The sequence below is a fragment of the Drosophila simulans genome, chromosome 2L (genome assembly GCF_016746395.2).
Source record: "Drosophila simulans strain w501 chromosome 2L, Prin_Dsim_3.1, whole genome shotgun sequence".
Classification (NCBI taxonomy): domain Eukaryota; kingdom Metazoa; phylum Arthropoda; class Insecta; order Diptera; family Drosophilidae; genus Drosophila; species Drosophila simulans.
Genome location: NC_052520.2, coordinates 8502070 through 8526995, shown reverse-complemented (window position 1 = coordinate 8526995; position 24926 = coordinate 8502070). Strand labels below are relative to the sequence as shown.

The following is a 24926-nucleotide window of genomic DNA, read 5'->3' as shown; positions in this document are numbered from 1 at the left end:
TTATTCCCACAGACTGGACTCAATGTACGATTTATGGCAACGCTTTGTCTTCAACGCAAACACACACTTGCATCTGCTAAATGTTTACATGGCTAATTATGATTTATTTGAGCAATCATTTTTCTCAACTGCCGGCGAATGTATATATAGATATAGACGAGAACGGAAGTCTGTCGACTTCTAGGCCATGCCACATTGCTTCTTCAGCTTTTCTTGCCTCTTCCTCTCTCTCACTCTATCTCTCTTACACATCTTCCCTCCCTTTCGTTGCGGCATGATGGTGGTCCTGGTGGTCCTCGAAGGACATAGTCGCACTTGCTGGCGAATGTCCCTTTGGCGTCTTTGTTTATCTAAGTTAATTACAGCAAAACATTTTCAGGGTGGCACGCCCCACACTCTCTCCCCCTCTCTGTCATATTCATCCATCTCTTTCTGACACGACCTGGGGTTTTATGATGGGCGCTGGGTATTCACGCATGTTTGGGTGCGGACAGTTCCGCTGATTAATTGCCGCTAAGCATACAAGCCGCCATTATTCAGCCGCCCTCACATAAAGGCCTAAATATACATGGCCAAAAGCGTGGTTTCAGCAGGGTAGTTACTGTCTATATGGGTTACGTTTAGATCCACATAAATGCCCGGGTTTACAGAAAACATTGCGAAATGCTTAAAATTTTCATTTACTGATTACATTCTATAGTATGTCTTAAATGGGGTTTGATTGCACTGTCTTAGCATTAGCTATAAATAAAGGATTCTATATACAAAATAAATTATTAAATATCCCATTTTATATATTCAGTTTCTGTACACTTAAGCTAGTCGAAACCTCCAGCTGCAATCGGTGAATATTGAAATGCAAATGCGAGTGAAAACAATTTCCGACGCCGTCTCGATGAGGATTGATTGTCGAGTGACGTGGCCAAGTGGCCACGTCGAGCCATTGGAGATCCTGCCCCGTTCCGACCCCCCAACCACCAGATGCCCGATTACCAAACCCGGCCTGACCGCTCCTCACTTATTGTTTGCTAGTTTGCTAGCTCGGCTAGCCCGTGTCCAAGTTCCCAGGCAAGGAAGTTGCCCGCTTGTCCAATGAATAAAGAAACAAACAAACAAGAATTTCGTACGCTTGACTGCATGTCTGCATGAGCGAATGAATGAATGAATGAATGAATGAATGAGTGAATGAGTGGGTGAGCGAGTGTGTGACTGAGTGACTGGGTGGGTGAGTGGTGCAAATGGCTGAATGAATTGTCGGTGGGTTGTATAAATCAACTTGGCGTTTATCTCAAAGCAAATAAGTCAACAGTGTAGACGGATAGCAAAATGCAATGTGAATGTGAATGAGAGTGCAGGGGTCGAAGGGAAATGTAGGGTGTCTGAGTTGCTAAGCAAGAGGTCAGGGGAAACTTTCCCCGGCTTAGGGTGTGTGTGTGTGTGTGTGCGAGTATCTGTGTGCGATGACATGGACGATTTAGTTGCGCATCCGTTGGCAGCTTCAAGTGACCCCATCAAGCTGAAGCTCCCCACTCAGATGCAGAATTAAGATTTTGCACTCGACAGATTCTAGTTGAAATTATAAAACTTTCAAATTGCAAAACTCAACTCACTGAATCCGAACAAGCTGCAGAATTCCCAAGTAAAGTTGTTCCTACTAATTAAGGTCATCTTAAGATTGAGTTCGTCAAAAATGTACTTTGTCCAAACAAAGAGATAATTACGAATGCTAATAAAAAACTTAAAGCATCTTTTTGATATATTAAAAACTCCAAAACATGAAGTTTCAATATAAGTAAGTTATATTATCTCTTATCGAATCCGAAACAAATCAAGAGCATCTACAGCAAATTATTTAAATAATTTTATATGAATAACATTCGCTATGCAATCTAACTAGGCCTGGTGCTCCCCCAGGACATTCGGATGCATTTGCTCTCAGATTTTCACTACTGGAAATCTTGGGTTGAAGATGTATCTGCACAATGCGTCGGTACGAATGGAAAACGTAATATGATAATGTGATGATTCAGATGCACACACGTCTGATTGCCTCGTCAGCTGGGCGAATTATCTTTTGTGGACACACACATGAAATTTGCTAGCAGACCGGCCAGACCGCAAAAGATCTGTATATACGGACACATAGCCATACAATGGGCATGGCAATGATGCATTTGAACCATTTGGTTTTCAGCGATTCCGGAGTGCAGCTGTAATTCATCAATTAAACTGCGCCTTTATAGAATTACCAATTACCATTCCCCAGCCGGGATAGCCCACAAAATGCAAATGCGAGCCCCCCAAAAAGATTTCGATATTTGGGATCTGCTGTTCTAAGCTCAAACCCCCCCAATTCTCGATGCTCCGGCTATGTGCGGCTTTTGGCCATTCGACAACCACCTAATCGATGGCGAAACATTTGCCCAGACACAAAGCGAGCCTAATGCAAACTCGTAGCCCCAAAACTCCAGGCCCATAGGCACACACAGTCGGTGCAGTGTCGTTGCCATCTCATAAAAGATGCACATTGTATCTCATAGTATGCAGAGTATCTACGGCATTCAACTCCACCCGCTGGCTCCCAGTGCAGTTCACCTCCTACTCCGTTCTCCTCCTCCGGCAGCTTACTTTGCGGCCAGCTTCGGTTTGGGCCCGTCCTAATGCCCATTTGCCCCTGCATTTGCATTAAAAGCGGTCCGAGCAGAAACTGTCAGGCGGACGGGCAAACAGAACCAAATAGCCGGGCTTGCAAATCACACGGCACAGTGGTTCAAAGCTACTCAGATATTCGAGCAACATAATAGCTATGTAACTTTAATAATAATGTATTATATATTTTTAGAAGAAAGCTAACAGATACGGTTTGGTACCCATACAACGTTATATATTCAGATGCGAAACCAATAAATAGAGTTTGAACCACTGTGCACCCAAAATAGCTCACAATTCACAATGCACATGTGGAGTGGAGGAGCACAAGTGGGAAGTGGCAAGTGGAAGAGGCTGGTGTAATTGTGAGAGGGCGCCTGGTCTGCGCCACATTGCTTATTTAATGAGATTAACGTCTAAAGACAAATGTCATGTGCATGTTAACAGACCGAAAGCAGAGGCACTGGAAAATATACATATATATTTTGGAGTGCGTTCCGAGCAGGCTGGCTCCCATCTTTTGGGCCTGCGGTCGGCCAGTTTGGCAGCTGCTGCTGCTTCCCGTTTACGTTCCCGTTCCTGTGCCCGCTGACGATTGTGGGCTTTGCCATAAAAGGCAGAAGGCGGCACATTTAAAATTCTAAAATGTTTTTGTCCAGCCTACCGCACCATAAGCTGCAGTAACGCAGAGCGACAGGCGAGGAAAGACATAACCCAAACAGGGGGCATTCAAAAGAGTTGGAACGCTTAGATACCATATGTTTTGAGGTACATCTTAAAATAACGAACTTTGACTTGGAAATAAAGATATAGATTCAATAGAACTGCTAATATCTTCAGAAAATAATCTTCAATTCCATACATCTTCTCAACGAAACAATATCTCTGAAATATTTTAGTGATTAACTTATATTTTTTGAAGCAATAATACTTTTTTCGGCCCACGGTGCATTGGTGGCCCACTGGAACTTCAAAGTGGCCGAATGCCATTACGGTAACTGCAAGGAGCGGGCGAACATTTGCCGCAGATGCCATGCTTTCCAGCCAGAAGAATCGGAGGTGGACCACAAAGGAGTCCGCTGCAAATGATGACAGCTCAAGCAGCTGAAACGACAGCCTTGACCGCGGTGAAAAGTGAAAAGCTGTCAGGCGTTTCTGCCTCGCTGTCCGTCTATAAAATATATATGGCAAGAATCAGCCAACTATAAAAAGCTAACGAGCTGTAAACTATGAAAAAGCAAACTCTTTGCCGCTTCATATTATTGCAGTTTTTATTCACAGATTATACCTTGCTTAAATTGAGCTATAAATTTAAGTGGAGTGAGTGTAGAAGCGCTTCAAGTGCGCAAATACAACATTTTTACAAGCGATTCTTACAATAAAACCGAACTTGAACTACACAAAAACAATTCATGCGATTTAAGTAGTTCTTTTATCCAGTTTGAATCAATTTACTAAGAAAATTGCAGCAGCACACATTAAAAATTCAATTAACAAACATTTAAGAAGCTTAGTTTAAAGCTCGTAAATGACCTCTAAATCTAATCCACTTGAAATGCAGAAAGACAGATACTTTACTAACTTCACAGCGGATGTTGCCTTAACAAATCATCAGTCAAGAAAAGGGACAAATGCCCACAGATACAGATAGCGACACAGGATACAGATACAGCAGGCAGATACGAAACACTGATTCTGGGGCACACACTTGCGGTGGATTCCTGGCTGATTTGCCGATTGTCACAACGACATGCGTCTCAATAATTCATCACGAAGGCCGAAAGGCGTCACGAAAAGATTTCCCCCCACCGGGATCCCTAGGCTAAACTTCGATCCCGACATGGCGGCAAATTGCGTTGACGCGGTTGCACGTTGTCACCACAGAAAAATCGAGCAAAAAGAAACCCTGGGACCCAGGCCCAATCTCTCAGGCTGCCTCCTCGGTGTGACAATGATGTATAAAATGCGATAAATCTCGCCAAAAGGAAACGTACAGAGCCGCACAAGAAAAAGTCTACAGCGGGGATTTGCTCCAGTTAAGACGATGGAAGGTGGTTGCTGAAAGGCACTGAGAGAAAAAATATGATCAAATTTTAAAAGATTTGTATATCAATATTTATAACATAAACAATTTATGAGTATGAAAAGTAGTAGTCTTTTCTTTAAAAACTTCTTTCTTTATTTACTTTCGCTATCTTGGCTGTTATACCAACTACTTAATATGTAAAATGTTTTTTAAGTGCAAATCGAAAGCTAGCACGACGGAAGGCATTTGTTTTAGGCCGGGATCTGCTGGGTTTGGCACTGTGTGGCTAAGGGGGTTTTCTTCTAGCGGTAGCCCGCCTGATGACAACAAATTGTACGGCGGCTGCGTGGGATGTCAACTCCTGTCGCCGGCGATGATGATGATGCGTATAAGGAAATGGGATTGGATGGTCTTCCCGAAGACGTCATCGCAACGAGGGTTGTTCGCACAATTGCTCATAAGTGTATGAAGACCGTGTAATGGGTTATAATGGAACCCTTAAGGGTTGACCTACGTAGTTTAATAACGTCTTTGGGCATGATGGATGATGTGCAGTACGAAACAGATGTTTCAATTATGAACAGATTTCATAGGAGAAAGGAGTTACAGGGATTTTTTTTTTTAAGATTGGTTCCATAGACTTAAATCCTGAATAGTTTGTGGGACTTTATAAAGCCGTTCCCTGACATCATTGCTCATCTGATAACAGTGAGGCCAGCCAGCCGAGCAAGTCATTAATAAGAAAACATCGATTTGTTATTGGCTATCGGAAGTTGTGCATCTGCAGACTGAATGCAGCCAAATGGACGTCACGTGAGCACTTTGCAATCCAGCTGTGAAAGCGGAATATCCTAGGGAAATGGGTATACTGTGCCGGCTGAAGTGGAGGTTGTTACGTGGGCGCCAGTGGCGAGGATCATTAGCGTGGCGGGAAAAGTGGGCAAGGTGAAGCGAACTGGGAGAGTGACGCAAACGACGACAGGCGTTCCCATGCGGGCTAAACGATTACTTCTTCCACCAACTAAAATAAAATATATATAAAAACTTTCCGTCTCTGCTCCTGACAGCCCAACGACTACAGAAAACCGAAGAAAAACAACCGCGACAGCGGGGCCTTAACTTGAAAAAGTTTATGTCCAAGACAAAAGTCTGATTTATGTTTTATGGCGCATAATTCAGGAGGAATAAATAGAAGAAAAAAAAATAACAACAAGAGTTCGAGAAAAGTGTTTATTATTTTACTGCCTGCAGGCGTACTGCGAAAGCCCAAATAGGTAATTAGGATCTAGGCCATCTCAAGGGTCCAAAACTTTTTTGCTCCCCAGCCAAAACAATAAAGTTAGGTTGCTATTATAATTTATTGGCCTTGTAGGAGTGGAAAGCAATGTAAAGTTTTTACAAGAGAAATAATCCAATGAGACTAGATCAATAGTATTGCAGCAAAATCTGTTAAGTAACCCCATTCTACTTAAAAGTATAAATGTTAAGTAGCTTAACCATATTCGCTTCTCATTGCCAGATTCGACACATTAATGTCGGATAAGCTGCACTTGCACATGCTAAAATCTTTCACTTACCGTGTTGCCAACTGTTGAGCAACTCATTTTCCTGTTAATTAAATTAATTAGAGCACAGCGAGCGAGGAGAAAGCGCAGCATACACGTATAAAAAAGATGGGAGCCAAGTTAAACTTTTTTAATTGCATTCAATGTAGCTGCCAACTGCGACGACGACGACAAGGATAAAGCGACTATAAGGCGTTAAACAGAGACAGAAGATGCCACTGATGACGTTCGCAAGTTGGCTGAATGTAGTTGGTAGTTGGGCGCATTCCTGGCCATCATTTAATGACATTTTCATCAAGGCACCACCGCCGCCCGCAGACCCGAAAGCCCCCTCATTATCATTATAATTGTCATGCTGATTTTTGTGCTCCCACTTTCGCATGGCGGCGGTGCCTCAGCATTTTCTGCATTTGTTTGGGGTAAAAGTTTTGGCAAAAGTTCGTTCGCATTGTGATTTGTGCGCAGTGGGCGAGATTGTTGTCGGAATTCATCAGCCTCCACCCTTAATCCTTGACGCGGCGCGACTTTATTTTGTAATGAGCGCAGTGGAAGGATGTGTCCCCGATAGAGACACCGAAGAATGTCGAAAGTTCGCGAAGGGAAATAAGGTGCGGAATTACAGAATGCATTCGGCATTACAATAGATAATGAAAATACAGAATTTACTTCAAGTAAAAGAATATGCAACAGAAAATGCATTAAAAAAAAATCGTATTGCCGAAACCCGGGATTGAACCGGGGACCTTTAGATCTTCAGTCTAACGCTCTCCCAACTGAGCTATTTCGGCACTTGACCGTCTAACGACAAAAGCTCAAATCAAACTGCAAGGTACAGCTATCAGAACAGTGTGGCAAAGGTCAAGTTTATTATTAGTACTAAGGCTAGTTCTTATCGCTCAGATACTCATGAGTATAAAGTTATATCGTGAGAGAGGAGATCTAAAAAGAGCAGAACAGTAAATAGCTTTCATAAAAACTCACGGACTTGGTGATACTACAAATCAGCTTTGGCGTGTGTTTGTATTGGTTTAATTTTATGCTTGATTAGTCTTATCAGTAGAGAGCTTCCTAAATCGCTTTAATTGAATCATAAAAGTGATAAGGCGTGTGAAAAATTCAAGTGATTTATTTAGTTTTTAACAACAATATAATCTGTGGCGGTTTAGTCCACTAAAGGTACATCGAAAAACTAGCCTTAATAAAAACCGAACTATTAAACTAGCTTTAGCAATTAATCTATAACTTTTACCCCCTTCGCGCCTTGCGTGAATAACTTTAAGTTTGCTGATTCCAATCCTTACAATTTTTCCCTTACTGCTCTTTGGTCTTTTCTAAAAAGCGGAATTATTAAACTTTTAATCAATTTATCAATATTAACTTTTCACAAACTTTTCTACAGCCCGCCACTCGTTTTACTCATTTTAGACCACCTCGAATGTATGTCGTATACCGGAGAGCTAAGACTCTTTAACTTTTTCATTAGAGTTGTGAGCGGGATTCGCTTCAATTTTTAGTCGTTACGCCATTTCAATTACTGGCCAAGTGCCAGGACGAGCCAGAAAGGGACACACGACGCACGATGCAGTCGGGCAGAGAGGGACAGGGCATGTCCATGGCAGGACCAGGACGATCAGTGGCAAATTTATAGAGACAAAAAGCTAGGACAACCAGAACAAAGGGAATAAGTAAAATGTGTAAAAATGGTGAAGGGAATGGCGACGACAACGTCGCCACCGCCATCGAGCTCATTTGTCCACAGATGCAGTGGAAAATGGGGTGGTGTACGGTTAAAGCGGGGTAAATGGCAAATGGGGGGGCGGGGTGGTAATGCTGCTGCACTTGTCGTATTACTAATTTCCCTGGTGACCAAGAGAAAGCCATTGAACCTCTCACATTCGTGCACTGATATTGAAAGGATTCAATATATGAATGCAATGCCAAAAAATAGATTTTTTTTCTTTTATAAACGAAAAGTTAGCAAATTATTATGGAATTAACTTTCATTTTTTAAATAATAAATTTGAAAAAAAAAACCGAAAGTTAACATTTTTTTTTTTTAGTGTGTAAATATAAGTTACGCCGTTAAACGTTCAATCGCTGGAGTGCAACTTGCTGCATCAACAGAGTTGCCACGGCAACTTTTTGATTAACGCCATTATGAGGTGATTGTTCAGTTCAGGCCCGTTCGGGAAAAAGATGGTACGGGTTAAGACCGTTAAGGCTCGTTCCTGGCGACTGCATCCTGCGTCCTGGAGCGACTGCCGCTACCAAATTGCACTCATGTGTGTAATTTATTTTCTCGGCATGAAAAACTTCCTAACCGGAAAATGAGGCACTCAATTAAGAAAACGTTTAATCCATGAAATGTTCCAATTGCACAGACACACTCGCACTCGAGCAAGTGCAGCATTGGGAGGCTGGACACGAATTCATGGGGCGGGTTTTTCGGTACGGCATGGATATTGGAATGGGTTATGGGAGAGGATGGAACGACACTGCCCGGTGGGGGCTGTAAAATTGCTGTCTATATAATTGATTGGGTGTGCCTTTCGGATTTGCTCTTCCGCTTCGTTTTTCCTCGCATTTTTCTTTTTGTTTAAAGCACAACCCAGTGATTTGTAATTCCCATTTCAAATTACATGGCCGAAATGTGACCAATTTAAATGTTAGCATAGTCAAATGAGGAAAATATATATGAGAAACTAAAGAGCTGGAAAATAAACTTTAAGCACAAAATATGTGTAAAATTTCGGAAGTTAGGAAATATTTTATAACTAACATTTCCCTTCCTGCTACATAGGCTTAAAATTAAATATGGATTTTTCCATTTTTGATATGATATCAAAATAAATTAAAATCCCTCCGACTTGAATTTTTTCTTTGCTGACATCAAGCTCATCGTTACGTTTCGCCTATGAATGAATTTCAATTTCATTTTTGGCTTACGTAATCCTCCGTAATCCCTATCATCAATTTAACTATGCTGTAATAAACCAATATTTGCCACCAATTGAGAACACGTGTTTTCCTTGCAGTTGGGTGCAGCCGTCAGGCCACCTTTTTATTTCTTCTTATCTCTTCGAGTAGCAGAAACGGTTCTGCCCGCTTAACCTCTACAGAGTGTCTAATCTTACCTAAATACTGCGACTGCGCCGCCGTCGACAGCGGCAGAAGAGCAGCGTATATATATATATGTATAAGAGAGAGAGAGAGAGAGCTTATGCGCATATATGGCCAGCGGCCAGCGTGGGGATGCTGACTTAGCTTAAAGCATAAATGGGTGATCTTATATCACGCTCACTTGAGACATTTATTTATGCAATGCAACTAAGTGTTGCTGTGTACTTATAGGTACAGTGTACCCTCGATATATGCACATACTACACCTCCCCTCTTTTTTAAAATAACGTAAAGAAATGAAGTTATTTTCTATCAACTATATTACCATTATAAAATAAAAATTACTTAAATATTATTTTTAATGAATTAACATTATTTATGATATAGAATTTTTAAATGAATAAAGAAAAAATATGTATGTATTTTGAATTAATAAAAATTCGATTATATCTATGTCTTTGTTATATTGTTTTGGCTGATCAGGCCGTTATTTAAGTTTTATTATGAAAGGTTTGGCATTGATTGCCCTTTTTTTTTTTTTTTTTTTTCATTCTATTTGTGCTTTTTTAGCCTATCTTTATGTACTATTTGTTGTTTCTTACTTCCTGTTTTAATGGTTATATTGTCATTTATTCCTATATCTACTACGTCATAAGGACCTTCATATCTTTTATCTAACTTATGACCTGTTTCTTTTCTAAGTAATACTTTATCTCCTATTTTTAATTCGAAATTATTTGTATTCCTATCATATCTTAATTTTCTATCCGCTTTTGCTTTTTCTAACATTCTTCTTGCTCTGTTGTACGACAATTCTAGTCTGCATTTAAGCTCTTTAGAGTAGTCGTCTAAGTTGTATATTGGGTCTATTTTGTTTATCTTACTGAAATCTTTGAATTGTCTGGGTAGTCTGCCAAATACTAGTTCGTATGGGCAGTAGTCATGGACTATTGAGGGTGTTGTATTGAAGCAATAAGTGAAATATGGTAACCAAATGTCCCAATCACTTTTGTCAACCGATATGTATGAACGTATATATTCATTAAAAGTTCGGTGGCTTCTTTCTATTGTTCCTAAAGTTTGATGATGGTGAGCGCTAGATGTTAGATTTTCTATATGCATATATTTGCATAATTCATTCATAAGTGAATTTTTGTATTCCGTACCTTGATCTGTAATGAACGTCTTCATTGGACCGTACTTCAGTACAAATGATTCAAATATAGCCTTTGCGACTGTTTTAGCACTTTTATTTGGTGTTGGAATAGTGACTAAAAACTTGGTTAGATCGCATATGATTGTAACTGCATACTCATTTCCGTCTTCCGATTTCGGTAGTGGACCAATGGTATCAATTAAAACAGTATCAAATGCTGTTGCTGGCGTTGGCATCAATGTTAATGGAGTTTTCGTATGTGTTGTAATTTTGGCTTGTTGACATTTCAAACAAGTCTTTACATACTTTGAGATTGTCTTGGTCATCTGAGGCCAATAATAAATTCTTTTGATTTTTGACTGGGTTCGCGAAATACCAGTGTGGCCTCCTTCTATAGGATCATCATGGAATTTTGTCAAAATTTCTTTAATCTGAGCTTCGTCATTTTTGTCTATAATTATCACCTTTTGTAGAATAGCTAGTTCTACTTTTTCGAGTACTCGGTTGCCCTTTATTTTAAATTCATTTAGTGATACAAATTGGAACATCTGTTCACTTGGTGATATTCGCATTTTTGTTATTTTATGCATTCCGGCTTTTGAAATAAGCCTTTGAAAGAATTGATTTAGATCAAATGTTTCATTAGAATACAAGTCATCAACATCAAAGCGTGAAACAATTGTTTTTCCTCGTTTTAATAAACACTTGTGTTTATCTATTTTGATTAAAACATATTTCTTTGTGTCATTATTATTGACAACTTCATAGACTTTGGGCTTTTCTATTGTTTGCTCTTTTTCCTCTTGTATTTTGACTATTGCTTCGTCTTTACAGGAATTTTCCTGTTTAGCTTTTGATCTGGTGGTAACTTTTAATATTTCTCTGTTGATTGTTTTCAGATCTTTTATTGTTATGCGAGACAAGGCGTCCGCAATATGGTTATCTTTCCCCTTAAGATATTCTACAGTAAAGTCATACTCTTCTAAATCCAGCCTCATACGAGTGAGTTTTGAACTTGGATTTTTCATAGAGAATAGGTATGACAATGGTCTATGATCGCTTTTTACCATGAAATGCTTGCCATATATGTATGGTCGAAAATGATTTATGGCCCAATGAATGGCCGTTAATTCTTGTTCTGTAGTGGACTTATTACTTTCACCTTGAGTGAACATTCTTGAAGCGTATGCCACTGGAAGTTGTTGACCATTGTGATCTTGTGTAAGTACCGCTCCGCATGCCTGTTTACTAGCATCGGTTGTTATGCAAAATTCTTTACCGAAATCTGGGTACTGTAGTAATGTTGGTTTCATTAATTCTGTTTTAAGGTATTCGAATGCATTATTGCATTCTGCTGTCCATTCGAATTGAACATTCTTTTTACAAAGCCTCGTTAAGTGGCGTGAATGATCAGAAAAATTTTTAATGAAACGTCTGTAATAATTACAGAAGGCTACGAAACGCCTAGCACTGTCGGCATCTGTTGGTATAGGATATTTTTCTATAACTTCATATTTGGTGTCATCTGGGAGTATACCTTTATCGGTGCATTTGTGACCCAAATATGTTACTTCTTTCATAAAGAAAGAACATTTCCCTGGATGTAGTTTCAAATTATGTCGTCTACATAGCTCGAATACGTTAGTCAAATTTTTGAGCATATGTTTTTCTGAACAACCTATTACTACTAAGTCATCCATATATAGAAATGCTTGCGATGGTTCAAGACCAGAAAATGCAAGTGTCATCATACGTTGGAAGGAGTTTGGTGCTACTTTCAGTCCGTATGGTAATCGCGTGAAGCGATATGAGCCATTGGCTGTTGAAAATGACGTTATATCTCTATACCTTTTTTCTAGTTCTATCTGGTGGAATCCAGACATTAGGTCGAGACATGAAAAATACTTTGCTCTTCCTAATTGATCAAGAATATCTTCTATTCTTGGAAGTGGAAATTTGTCTGATAATAGTTTCTTATTTATTTGACGATAGTCAACTGCTAATCGCCATCTTTTTTCCGTGGAATTCGGAAGTGGTTTCTTTGGAACCAAAAGTAATGGACTATTATATTCAGACATTGATGGTTCAACTATTCCATCATCTATTAATTTTTTTACCTGTCTGGCGATTTCTGGTTTTTGGCTATCTGCCGTGCGATAGTTTTTTATATAGACCGGTGTTTTTTCCCCTAATCTGAGTTTTTGTTTGTAGAAATTGTTAGCCGATATTGGTTCTGTTTCTAGACCAAAAATATCGCTAAACTCGGTGCATAACTTAGTTAGTTCATTATTGAATTGTTTAGGGAATCTTAATTGTTTTAAAATTTCTTCAGTTCTATTTTCCTTTTCTACTGGTGTTGTAAAAATGTCATAGTCTTTCATTGATTCGCATTTGATCTTCGCGCTATCTATTATGGCGTCTTTATTATTTGTATTTATAATGCGAATCAATGCGTTTTTGCTATCGGCAATGGTGCTTGCTACTATTATACCTGGTTGCAGCTCCTGATTTGGTACTACCACCGTTTTTTCGTTAGTGAGTAATTTGACTTGTCTGATTACTTCGCATCTAGCTGGCAATAAGAGTGTGTTGGAGTCTAAGTTATGTGTAATTGGTACACTAATCTGTCTACTGAAGTTATTGGGTCTTATTGTGAACCAGTCTTTGTTATTTTGAAACTCTAATACGCAATTGTATTTCTTGATAAAATCTATACCGATTATGCCATCGCATGGTATCGGAAAATTCTCAGGTACTACATGAAATTCATGTGGCACTAGAACATCCTCAATGCGTATGTCAAGATCTACTGTTCCTATAGACTGTATGGTTCCTTGCCCAATACCTGTAATATTTGATATATTACTGAAATTTATATTATTATATTCCTTTGCTTTGGCTTTTAGCAATGAAATTTCTGCACCTGTGTCTATTAGTAATGTAAGAACTGTGTTTGTTTCATGGTTTTTTGTCTTAATGAAAATACTCAGATTTAGGTTTACTTTAAACACTTTTACTGTTGATCTCTTAAGGGGGTCTGGCTGTTTTCCGATTGTACGTTACGCACATTTCGGTTGTTATTATTATTCTGACTTTGGTTACCCCTTCGGTTACCTCCGTCTCTGTTATTACCGTGGCCGCGGTAGCCTCCGCGACCTCTGTTGTTATTATTATAACCTTGGTTATAACCCTGGTTATAATTCTGGTTATAATTATGGTTATAATTATTTCTGCCTCTACCACGATAGTAGGCATTATAATTACCACGTCTATTATTCCCATTATAGAATAAGACTGTATTTGAATTGCCGGTTATTTCTGTACTGCAATGTAGGTATTTTTCCATTGCGTCGTTGAATGTACTAAATGTACCTGCAGTTAAGATCATTTTAAGTGCCTCGTTGGCACAGTTTTTGGTCATTGCTGATATCGACTCTTTAGTCGCGAATTTGTCAGCATTATCGGCGTCTAATCCGCCGTCTATGTAAGCTGCCTCGAGCTGCTTACGCATACTGTCTATTTCTGTAACATACTGAGACGCGGTCTTGCCTCTTTGTTGGGCATTTATTAATTTGGCCTTTATAACGTCAGGCGATTCGCCTTTTACGTTTGCCTGCAATATGGTAATTATTGCCTGTATCGTTGTCGCATGTTCTACTTTATAGTTTAATGGGCCAATAATTTTGGTCTTTATGACCTCTACTGCTAAAGTTTCTTGATCTCCTTTAGTTAGATCCGTCAACTTTAGTGCTGTCACAAACCCGTTTAAATGGAGTTTCTTACCATCGAATTCAGGTACTGTGGCAGATACCTGTTTAACGTATGCTCTCTGAGCTTCTAATGCGTTGGCCATGTTTCTTGTATTTGGTTGTACGGTATTAAATTTTACTTCTTCTATTGATTCGATATCGCTTTCGATATCTAAATCTTCTAGCGGTTGCGACTCGTCCAAGTCTCTTAACTGGCTTTCGTCGAATTCTGCTATTTTGGTTAGTTCTGTTGGGACTTCTATTATAATACTGTGTCTAACGCTGGTATTATGTAGTCTTTTACCAAATGAACTGAGAACTTTGAAGCATTGGACTTTATGTTCTTCAGTGAGTTTGCTTTTGTTTGTTACTATTAGGTTTTGTAATGTGTTGTATTGTGTTATCAATACCTTTATGTGAAAAATAAGCGTCTGAGTTTTTATCAGCGCGGTTTTATTAATACATTTATAGGATTTATCAAAAGCATCTCTAATATTGTTTATGGATATGGTTAAGTTTAGCCATTCCATGTATGTACCTTTTAGCGATGTAATCGCACTTGTACCTTTTTGGTGTAGTTTCTATTAGATTTTGTCTAAATCATTGGCTCGACTCATGTAAGTCTTTTTCAACGATCTTTTGTGAAACTGATAAAGTTTTAAGGCCAGGTTAAAAGGCTGATAGGATAACTAAAATCAAAAATAGTAAGTACATTGAGTTTAACTGTGGGGTTGTATCCACGACTTATGTCCCATTTTGATATGGGGAAAATTAGTCTTTATTTGTATATCAAAAGTACAAATAGAATTTTAACTTTGAGAATTGGTCAATTATTGTTATCTCGATCAGATATAAATATAGCTCGAAATTTTAATAGGTCTAAACTGTTGTTAAACATATTTTTACTTGATAGATGAATTCATTATACTCAGTTTACATCGGTTGTAATTTGCAATTTTACAATATTATTACTTATTTTAAGTTTAGGACTGAGTATAATGTGTTAGTTATGAAATGGGTCCCTGATAAGTTAGTAATTTTGTTGCAGCGGAAACCGCATCGACAACATTAATATAATATTTGGGCGGTTGAGGCTATGGCGTATAACGCAGCCCGCCGCTTTACTTCGCACCACGAAGTTGTTGATTGATGGCTGCAAGGCGCTCTTTGTAGCGCTGCCGGTCTTCCTCATTAGTTGCCGTCTTCAGTAGTTCGATGTTGAGCCTCCGGGCGCTGAGCAACTTAATCCGGCGGCCACCCCTCTTCTTTTTAGGTGGCTGCTCCCTCGCTGCAGTCCGTGCCTTGTACTCTTGTATGGTCAAGGGCTTTGGTCCCGCGGACGGATCTACCTCTATTACCTCTTTGATACTTGGCAGATCCCTTTGCTCGACAGGAGCAGGGTGTTCGAACGTCTGCTTGGTAGACATTCGCTGTTGTCATGTGCGGCGCGCCGGTGGAATCCTTTATCCTTTATCCTAATCCTATCCTCGCAGGATGCCGTGCTAATTGCTGTTGCGGCTTACAATGGTCGAGGGCAGTCGTTCATGCAGACGTCGTAAAAATGTCATAGTCTTTCATTGATTCGCATTTGATCTTCGCGCTATCTATTATGGCGTCTTTATTATTTGTATTTATAATGCGAATCAATGCGTTTTTGCTATCGGCAATGGTGCTTGCTACTATTATACCTGGTTGCAGCTCCTGATTTGGTACTACCACCGTTTTTTCGTTAGTGAGTAATTTGACTTGTCTGATTACTTCGCATCTAGCTGGCAATAAGAGTGTGTTGGAGTCTAAGTTATGTGTAATTGGTACACTAATCTGTCTACTGAAGTTATTGGGTCTTATTGTGAACCAGTCTTTGTTATTTTGAAACTCTAATACGCAATTGTATTTCTTGATAAAATCTATACCGATTATGCCATCGCATGGTATCGGAAAATTCTCAGGTACTACATGAAATTCATGTGGCACTAGAACATCCTCAATGCGTATGTCAAGATCTACTGTTCCTATAGACTGTATGGTTCCTTGCCCAATACCTGTAATATTTGATATATTACTGAAATTTATATTATTATATTCCTTTGCTTTGGCTTTTAGCAATGAAATTTCTGCACCTGTGTCTATTAGTAATGTAAGAACTGTGTTTGTTTCATGGTTTTTTGTCTTAATGAAAATACTCAGATTTAGGTTTACTTTAAACACTTTTACTGTTGATCTCTTAAGGGGGTCTGGCTGTTTTCCGATTGTACGTTACGCACATTTCGGTTGTTATTATTATTCTGACTTTGGTTACCCCTTCGGTTACCTCCGTCTCTGTTATTACCGTGGCCGCGGTAGCCTCCGCGACCTCTGTTGTTATTATTATAACCTTGGTTATAACCCTGGTTATAATTCTGGTTATAATTATGGTTATAATTATTTCTGCCTCTACCACGATAGTAGGCATTATAATTACCACGTCTATTATTCCCATTATAGAATAAGACTGTATTTGAATTGCCGGTTATTTCTGTACTGCAATGTAGGTATTTTTCCATTGCGTCGTTGAATGTACTAAATGTACCTGCAGTTAAGATCATTTTAAGTGCCTCGTTGGCACAGTTTTTGGTCATTGCTGATATCGACTCTTTAGTCGCGAATTTGTCAGCATTATCGGCGTCTAATCCGCCGTCTATGTAAGCTGCCTCGAGCTGCTTACGCATACTGTCTATTTCTGTAACATACTGAGACGCGGTCTTGCCTCTTTGTTGGGCATTTATTAATTTGGCCTTTATAACGTCAGGCGATTCGCCTTTTACGTTTGCCTGCAATATGGTAATTATTGCCTGTATCGTTGTCGCATGTTCTACTTTATAGTTTAATGGGCCAATAATTTTGGTCTTTATGACCTCTACTGCTAAAGTTTCTTGATCTCCTTTAGTTAGATCCGTCAACTTTAGTGCTGTCACAAACCCGTTTAAATGGAGTTTCTTACCATCGAATTCAGGTACTGTGGCAGATACCTGTTTAACGTATGCTCTCTGAGCTTCTAATGCGTTGGCCATGTTTCTTGTATTTGGTTGTACGGTATTAAATTTTACTTCTTCTATTGATTCGATATCGCTTTCGATATCTAAATCTTCTAGCGGTTGCGACTCGTCCAAGTCTCTTAACTGGCTTTCGTCGAATTCTGCTATTTTGGTTAGTTCTGTTGGGACTTCTATTATAATACTGTGTCTAACGCTGGTATTATGTAGTCTTTTACCAAATGAACTGAGAACTTTGAAGCATTGGACTTTATGTTCTTCAGTGAGTTTGCTTTTGTTTGTTACTATTAGGTTTTGTAATGTGTTGTATTGTGTTATCAATACCTTTATGTGAAAAATAAGCGTCTGAGTTTTTATCAGCGCGGTTTTATTAATACATTTATAGGATTTATCAAAAGCATCTCTAATATTGTTTATGGATATGGTTAAGTTTAGCCATTCCATGTATGTACCTTTTAGCGATGTAATCGCACTTGTACCTTTTTGGTGTAGTTTCTATTAGATTTTGTCTAAATCATTGGCTCGACTCATGTAAGTCTTTTTCAACGATCTTTTGTGAAACTGATAAAGTTTTAAGGCCAGGTTAAAAGGCTGATAGGATAACTAAAATCAAAAATAGTAAGTACATTGAGTTTAACTGTGGGGTTGTATCCACGACTTATGTCCCATTTTGATATGGGGAAAATTAGTCTTTATTTGTATATCAAAAGTACAAATAGAATTTTAACTTTGAGAATTGGTCAATTATTGTTATCTCGATCAGATATAAATATAGCTCGAAATTTTAATAGGTCTAAACTGTTGTTAAACATATTTTTACTTGATAGATGAATTCATTATACTCAGTTTACATCGGTTGTAATTTGCAATTTTACAATATTATTACTTATTTTAAGTTTAGGACTGAGTATAATGTGTTAGTTATGAAATGGGTCCCTGATAAGTTAGTAATTTTGTTGCAGCGGAAACCGCATCGACAACATTAATATAATATTTGGGCGGTTGAGGCTATGGCGTATAACGCAGCCCGCCGCTTTACTTCGCACCACGAAGTTGTTGATTGATGGCTGCAAGGCGCTCTTTGTAGCGCTGCCGGTCTTCCTCATTAGTTGCCGTCTTCAGTAGTTCGATGTTGAGCCTCCGGGCGCTGAGCAACTTAATCCGGCGGCCACCCCTCTTCTTTTTAGGTGGCTGCTCCCTCGCTGCAGTCCGTGCCTTGTACTCTTGTATGGTCAAGGGCTTTGGTCCCGCGGACGGATCTACCTCTATTACCTCTTTGATACTTGGCAGATCCCTTTGCTCGACAGGAGCAGGGTGTTCGAACGTCTGCTTGGTAGACATTCGCTGTTGTCATGTGCGGCGCGCCGGTGGAATCCTTTATCCTTTATCCTAATCCTATCCTCGCAGGATGCCGTGCTAATTGCTGTTGCGGCTTACAATGGTCGAGGGCAGTCGTTCATGCAGACGTCGGGTCTTTTCGGCTTGGGTTATGTTGAATTTTCAGTTATTTCTTCATTGATTATTTCTATTTTTGCTAAGTGAGTTGTGGTATTCGGCTTTCTTTGCTGGAGGTTTTCTTTCAGAAAGTCTAATTCGGCAGTTAATTTCTGTGCCGTTGCCCATGGGGGCGGTGTTTTATTTGTATATCATAGCCACTTAATATGTGCTATACCTTTATTTTTGATTTTCTGACATCCGCGTTTGCCCATTTCCACACTCTACTCACTCAGTATTTTTGTTTCTTTTTTTTTTCATCAGTGTCCCGTGTCTAGGTCTCCCGCACTGGTGTAAGGGGCGGCCTGCCTCTCACACCTGTTGTCGCTGTTTAGAATTCCCAAATCAAATCGGCAATATTAGCAGCATTTCCTCAGTAGTCCTCAGATCGCAGGCTCCTGCCTCACGGTCGCCATGTAATAAACCAATATTTGCCACCAATTGAGAACACGTGTTTTCCTTGCAGTTGGGTGCAGCCGTCAGGCCACCTTTTTATTTCTTCTTATCTCTTCGAGTAGCAGAAACGGTTCTGCCCGCTTAACCTCTACAGAGTGTCTAATCTTACCTAAATACTGCGACTGCGCCGCCGTCGACAGCGGCAGAAGAGCAGCGTATATATATATATGTATAAGAGAGAGAGAGAGAGAGCTTATGCGCATATATGGCCAGCGGCCAGCGTGGGGATGCTGACTTAGCTTAAAGCATAAATGGGTGATCTTATATCACGCTCACTTGAGACATTTATTTATGCAATGCAACTAAGTGTTGCTGTGTACTTATAGGTACAGTGTACCCTCGATATATGCACATACTACAATGCATCTCACATATTTCGAAAATCTAAATATAGACAGTGCCAAGCGATGACAGCCACGATTATCAATACACAATTTATTTAACTGAAATATAAATGGAATCAAAGTAATATGTAAATATGGACAAGTGGAGAGGAAACAAAGCCAGACAGAAAACCCAAACGAAGTTGGGCAGACAGGATTTTTGTACTTGCCGCATTTCCGCCCTTTTGCGACATTCGACTACTGCCAAAAATGCATATGCCAAGGAAATGAAAGTGCTGGGAGTTGAGAATCGTAGAGGATTGCATACATATGCGAGTTGTGCGGCGCACACAAGACGTGTGGAAATTATGCGAGGCGCGTGTCAAGTGGCGCAAAACTGCAAGAAAACTTTTCGCCAAGTCGGTGGTTGCACTCCCCCCCCCCCCCCTCCCCTGCTTAGTTGCCACCGAAAAGTCCCCATTTTCTATCCACGTACAGCCATACATACCGCCCATTTCATTACCATTCCGCATCCCACTCAACGCTTGCAATTACATTGTGAATTAAATTGTAATGAGGCGCATGCGGCGAAATATGAAAATGAGACCGAAGTGCCGGCGGAACCAAGTGAAACCTGAAAATGAAGAGGGGGTTTCGGCACGGAATTCCGACTTCGCGCACAAATGGCAATTAACAGTTATGTTTGCTGTTCTGACACGTTGCAGACAGTTTTAATGACGGCCAGAAGAACAGCCAAGTCGAAGACGTCGGCGACAGAACTATTTTTGGGCGACTTCGAGCGAAGGCCGCAGACACCCCCAGCAAAACGGAGACTTCAAACAGGAAGTTTGGGGTTCGGGGGAGACGACTGAATTTACACGGAAATGATTACATTATCACTACTAATAGTGTAGAAAAATATATATGATACTTCATTAGAGTCAGCCATTGAAAGTTAGCAGCTTAAGTGTTTTAGGTTTTTCATGTTTTAATTTTATTATATATATTTCCACATTTTTCACAGGTTTCGGTTTTGGACCGAATATGAATTTCACAATGTTTTTGATTTAATGCCACTGTTTTCTCTCAGTGCAGAACCTGAGTAATGCAGTTTTCGTTCGGCTAATTGGCTGCCAACGGAAGTTCGTGTCATTTAAAGTCAATGATGGCAACTTTGGTCAGCATCTGGATGTCTTAAACTTCTACAGGTTCAATTGAGCGGAAAATATCAATTTAACAGCCACGGCCAGATGGAGAAATACTAATTCAATTATGATACCTTCTCGAAAATTATTATACAACTTTGACATACGAATATATAAGTTTTAGTTCAAATATCCAATTTATTTTAAGCATAAAAAATCGTAACCTATTTACCAAGACGGTTCATTTGCATGCAATTTATTTTGTTCGTTTTATCCCCTTTTCCTGGAATTGGCTTTTTGGTAATCAGGAAATCTGCGCACGTACCAAAATATAAGCGAAAGAAACATTTTGCAAAATGTCCACAAAATTTAGAGAAGAAAGAAAGAGGGGTTTCCAGTGGCTCTGGGAAGAATGCAGCGCGATAGTGCCCCAAAATGATCAGCATTAGCTCCCCTTGCCGCCCACTTGATATACGTAATTTTACCGCAAATGTTGCGCCCACTTTGGCGTACAAGTTGTGGAAGAAGCGACAGCGACAGCAAGAAGAAGAGTGCATTTAAATGACCGTTTTGTCGCAGCTCCTAATGACAACCACTTGCGGCTGTCAAATGCAACTCTGGCCACGCAGGGTTGTAATATTTTATGGTCCAAGCGGTGGAGAAAGGAACAGAGCAAGCGTTGGAAAATGGGGCGTTCGCTTTTTATTCTGCCCAGTAAACGCGGGTATAATCAGGAGGTGAATGTACAAAAACGGACAAAATTTGTATTTTAAATATTTATTACAGATATGTAGTATTTCATGAATACGCAGATGAATAGTTATTAATATGTTATAACTACTATTAAAATATTTTTGGCACACGGTACTCGTTAGTCGGTACTCTCGAGGGTAGTGCATCCCCTTTTTTTCGCTCTTTTGACCAACAATGGCATATGAATGCATTGCCCCACTCACACATTCACCCAACAGCCTTGCTCATTTGGTCTGCGCCTCCTTGGGCGCATTCATAATTTCCCCATTAACCCTATTTTCCTGTTATGCACGAGTGCCCCAAACAGCGTGAAGAAGAAGAAATTGTCACCCAGCCACCCCCTGGATATAACGCTTTCCCGTGCCCACTCTCCTGCTCCCTGATGGATTTTAAATGAACTTTAACACGTGCAATGTCCCCTGACAGTGCGAAATGAAGGGGACCGGAGCTAAGTAATTGGTTTAGCACTGCGCGAGTGGGATGGTCGAAGGGGACCGAACAGGTTCGCTTCACAGATTATCCTTGAGTTGATTTTACAGCTAAACTAATAACAAAAAATGTTCATTCCAGTTGGCAACAGCAGTTGGCGCAGAAAGAAGACTTTCCTAATGAGATATTGAGCATGCAGAAATTGCAAATTGCATGGCAGCCGTAAGAAAATGTTACTCAAGCTGTACAGTATTGCAAAATCCTTTATTTCCTATAATTAACCAATGAATGCATATAGTAAATTACTTTATCTATTATATTCCTTAAAATGGTATTAACAAACCTTTACTTTTCGAACTTCAATTTCTGCAGCCAAAACTCATTTCCTGATCCTATAATGTAGTTTAAGCTGTTAAACTTAATGTTTACGAATTTCCTCAAATGTGATTCCCAATTCAAATTTATGGGTAAGAGAGCAGTTCTAAAACCCATTCGGTTCAACTACTTCCTGGTATACTAGGAATCTTTTCCAACACCTACCAGAACGATTCGACTCCATATCTTTGCTGCTGCTGAAATTGTCTTCAAGAATGCAACATTTTCTTTGGCAGTCTGGTTTTTGCCATCTCCTGTTCCCATTTTAGAGTGTGCCAAATGCACATTTAATAACGTAATTTCTGAAGCGTGCACAAGATATTTTTAGAATTTAGTTCTTCTGCGCCAAAACTCCAGCATCGCCTCGACTTTTTCTCCATCATCTGCTGCCGGCAACTTTTCTGCTTCATCTTGCACAAACAAAAAGCGGTGCAGAAATACATATGTAACCAGAACTATGTACATTGTACGCCGTATAAATATACATGCTATATACCATATATCTGTCGCCAACCTACGTGAGCACGATGAAGAAGTCGCCCAACTTTTGGGCCAAAAAAAAAAAAAAAAGTGGGTAAGGAACCAAATTTGCATATGCAACGTAACTCCTGACGACGATCATGACGGCAACGATGATGAGCACGATGATGATGTCGCACATTGAGGACATACACAGGACACTAGAAATAGCTGCTGGCAACAGCTAACCAACCCATCCCAGCCATCCCATCCATCCCAGCCATCCAAGCCAGCACCACCCAACTATTCCTATCCCCACTCATTTCAGCACTGAGAGCTTCGCCACTTTTATGCAAATAATGTCTTCCAGGAATTTTTGTTATTTATAGTTAAGATAGCAAAACGTGTGGATGTCTGGGATATATCTCAAAAAGTGTGTGCATTAGTAGCTCTATGTCTCCTGCTCGCACACACGCTTTGTCCAAGTTATTGCTTCATTTCTTGAGCAAACTTCTTCACCTGCCAAAAGTGGATACTTTCGAAGGATGGCAAAAAGGTTTCCTGATGAGTTGGGAGTTAGGAGCGTTGCTCTTTGGGCGTTGGACGAGTTTTTTGGATGTCAAACTTTAACGGAATATCTGCAACTATCTTCCGGCTTCCTGCCACTGCCATTGCCATTGCCATCGCACGAAAGTCTGGCAGTCAAATTACATTTTGTAGCTCATAAAAATGTTGTCATTAAAGTTTTTGGCAGCTGACTTCGATTCGTTGCTCTCCGTTGCCTTACATTCCGATTTTGCATCTTTTATTGGTCATAATTTAAATTGGCATTTGCTTTTGTCTTAATTTGGTTACAAAGATTGCAAAGATTCTCTTGAGATTTTCTTTGACTGACATTGAAATGTGACGAATAAATTTGATTATGGGGGAGAAAAAGTTCGAATAAATGTGTAAAAATGTATGCATTTCATGAACATATAAAATGAAATAAAAACAAATATTGTGACAACAATTATGACCAAATTGAACAAGATCTTAGCTCACAAAATTGAAACCCTATTGTGGACATTCTTCAAATTGATGTGTAAATTATACCATTCATACCATTTTACTTATGCGTAAAATAAACAAATGAATACTTTTATGAATTCTGTGCAACTGGACTCACCTAATTCAACGTAGAGTTTTGGTCGTATATTCTCCTGCCAGGCACTTTGATTACCAATCACGAGGACTGTAAGTAGTAGGAAGACTTGCATCCAACCGTATCCGTAAAATTTGCTTAACTTATGTTTCATTATTGTTGCTTTTGCCGTTGCACTTTTCAAATGCATTTTGTGGCCTTTGTTGTAGTTGCTGTTGCTGCCGCTGTTGTTATTGTGGTTTGTGTTGTGTGAATTTAACATTTCTATTTTGCATAAAATTTAGTTAAATTTCAGTTGGTTTGATTAAATTTGCAACATTTATTATTTGTTGATTTTCTGTGTGTGCCTTTGCCTCTAACTTTATTGCAGCTAAATGGATTTGATTTGCTGTTTGTTTGGCTTGGTTGTGCGTGTTTTAGAGTTATTGCAGCTGCATTTACCCTTTACTTTAAATTGATTTTAAATTATTTCAAAATATATTGATAAATTTTTTGTTCAACAACTTTTCATAACAGGGCTTAAATTGTCTCTGGGTTTTTATGGGCGAACGAATGGGTTGCGGGATGAAAGTTCAGTCATTTCTGTAACGAGAGAGAAAGTTTTAAGGTATTAGTTTGGGAATTCTGAATACTTGGCACACTGGTCGTATGCGTAATTTTAAAGTTTGTTGCGTAACCATATGCCCCTGCTCACGAAGACACTTTTTTGAATAATTGAACCCAATATATATTGTCTTGCACCCCCTTGTTTTAGATTTTTTTTCAATTTCGCATGCATACATTTTGTGCTCGATTTAATGTAGGTCTCGTTTACCCTCTGCGCTTAAATGGGCTTATTGTGCAATCGTGTGTGTGCACACTGGCACAAACAAATACCACACACACGCACATGACCACGCCCTCTTTTGGGGAGTCGCAGAAATTGTATTTTTTCCACCCCCCACCCATGCAGATAATTTTAGCGACCTTAGCCCACAAATGGAAAACTCTAAGAAGCGGAAAACAAAAAATATACAAAAAAATAAAATAAATGAAGAAAGCAAGAAGGCGG

The 24926-nt window shown here is 39.5% G+C and overlaps 1 protein-coding gene and 1 non-coding gene across 7 annotated transcripts in view; both read right to left on the bottom strand.

Moving 5' to 3' along the window:
* Positions 1 to 24926, bottom strand: part of LOC6731542 (semaphorin-1A) — a 131185-nt gene that overhangs the window by 80595 nt on the left and 25664 nt on the right. For all 6 annotated transcript variants that reach the window (XM_039298595.2, XM_039298596.2, XM_039298597.2 and 3 more), the window contains exon 3: positions 23900 to 24457. In XM_039298595.2, the coding sequence (XP_039154529.1) occupies positions 23900 to 24137 (238 nt within the window). In that variant the 5' untranslated portion in view covers positions 24138 to 24457. The remainder of the gene's footprint in view (positions 1 to 23899; positions 24458 to 24926) is intronic.
* On the bottom strand, positions 6956 to 7028 carry Trnaf-gaa. The gene has a single exon. It is a non-coding gene; the product is annotated as a tRNA-Phe (tRNA).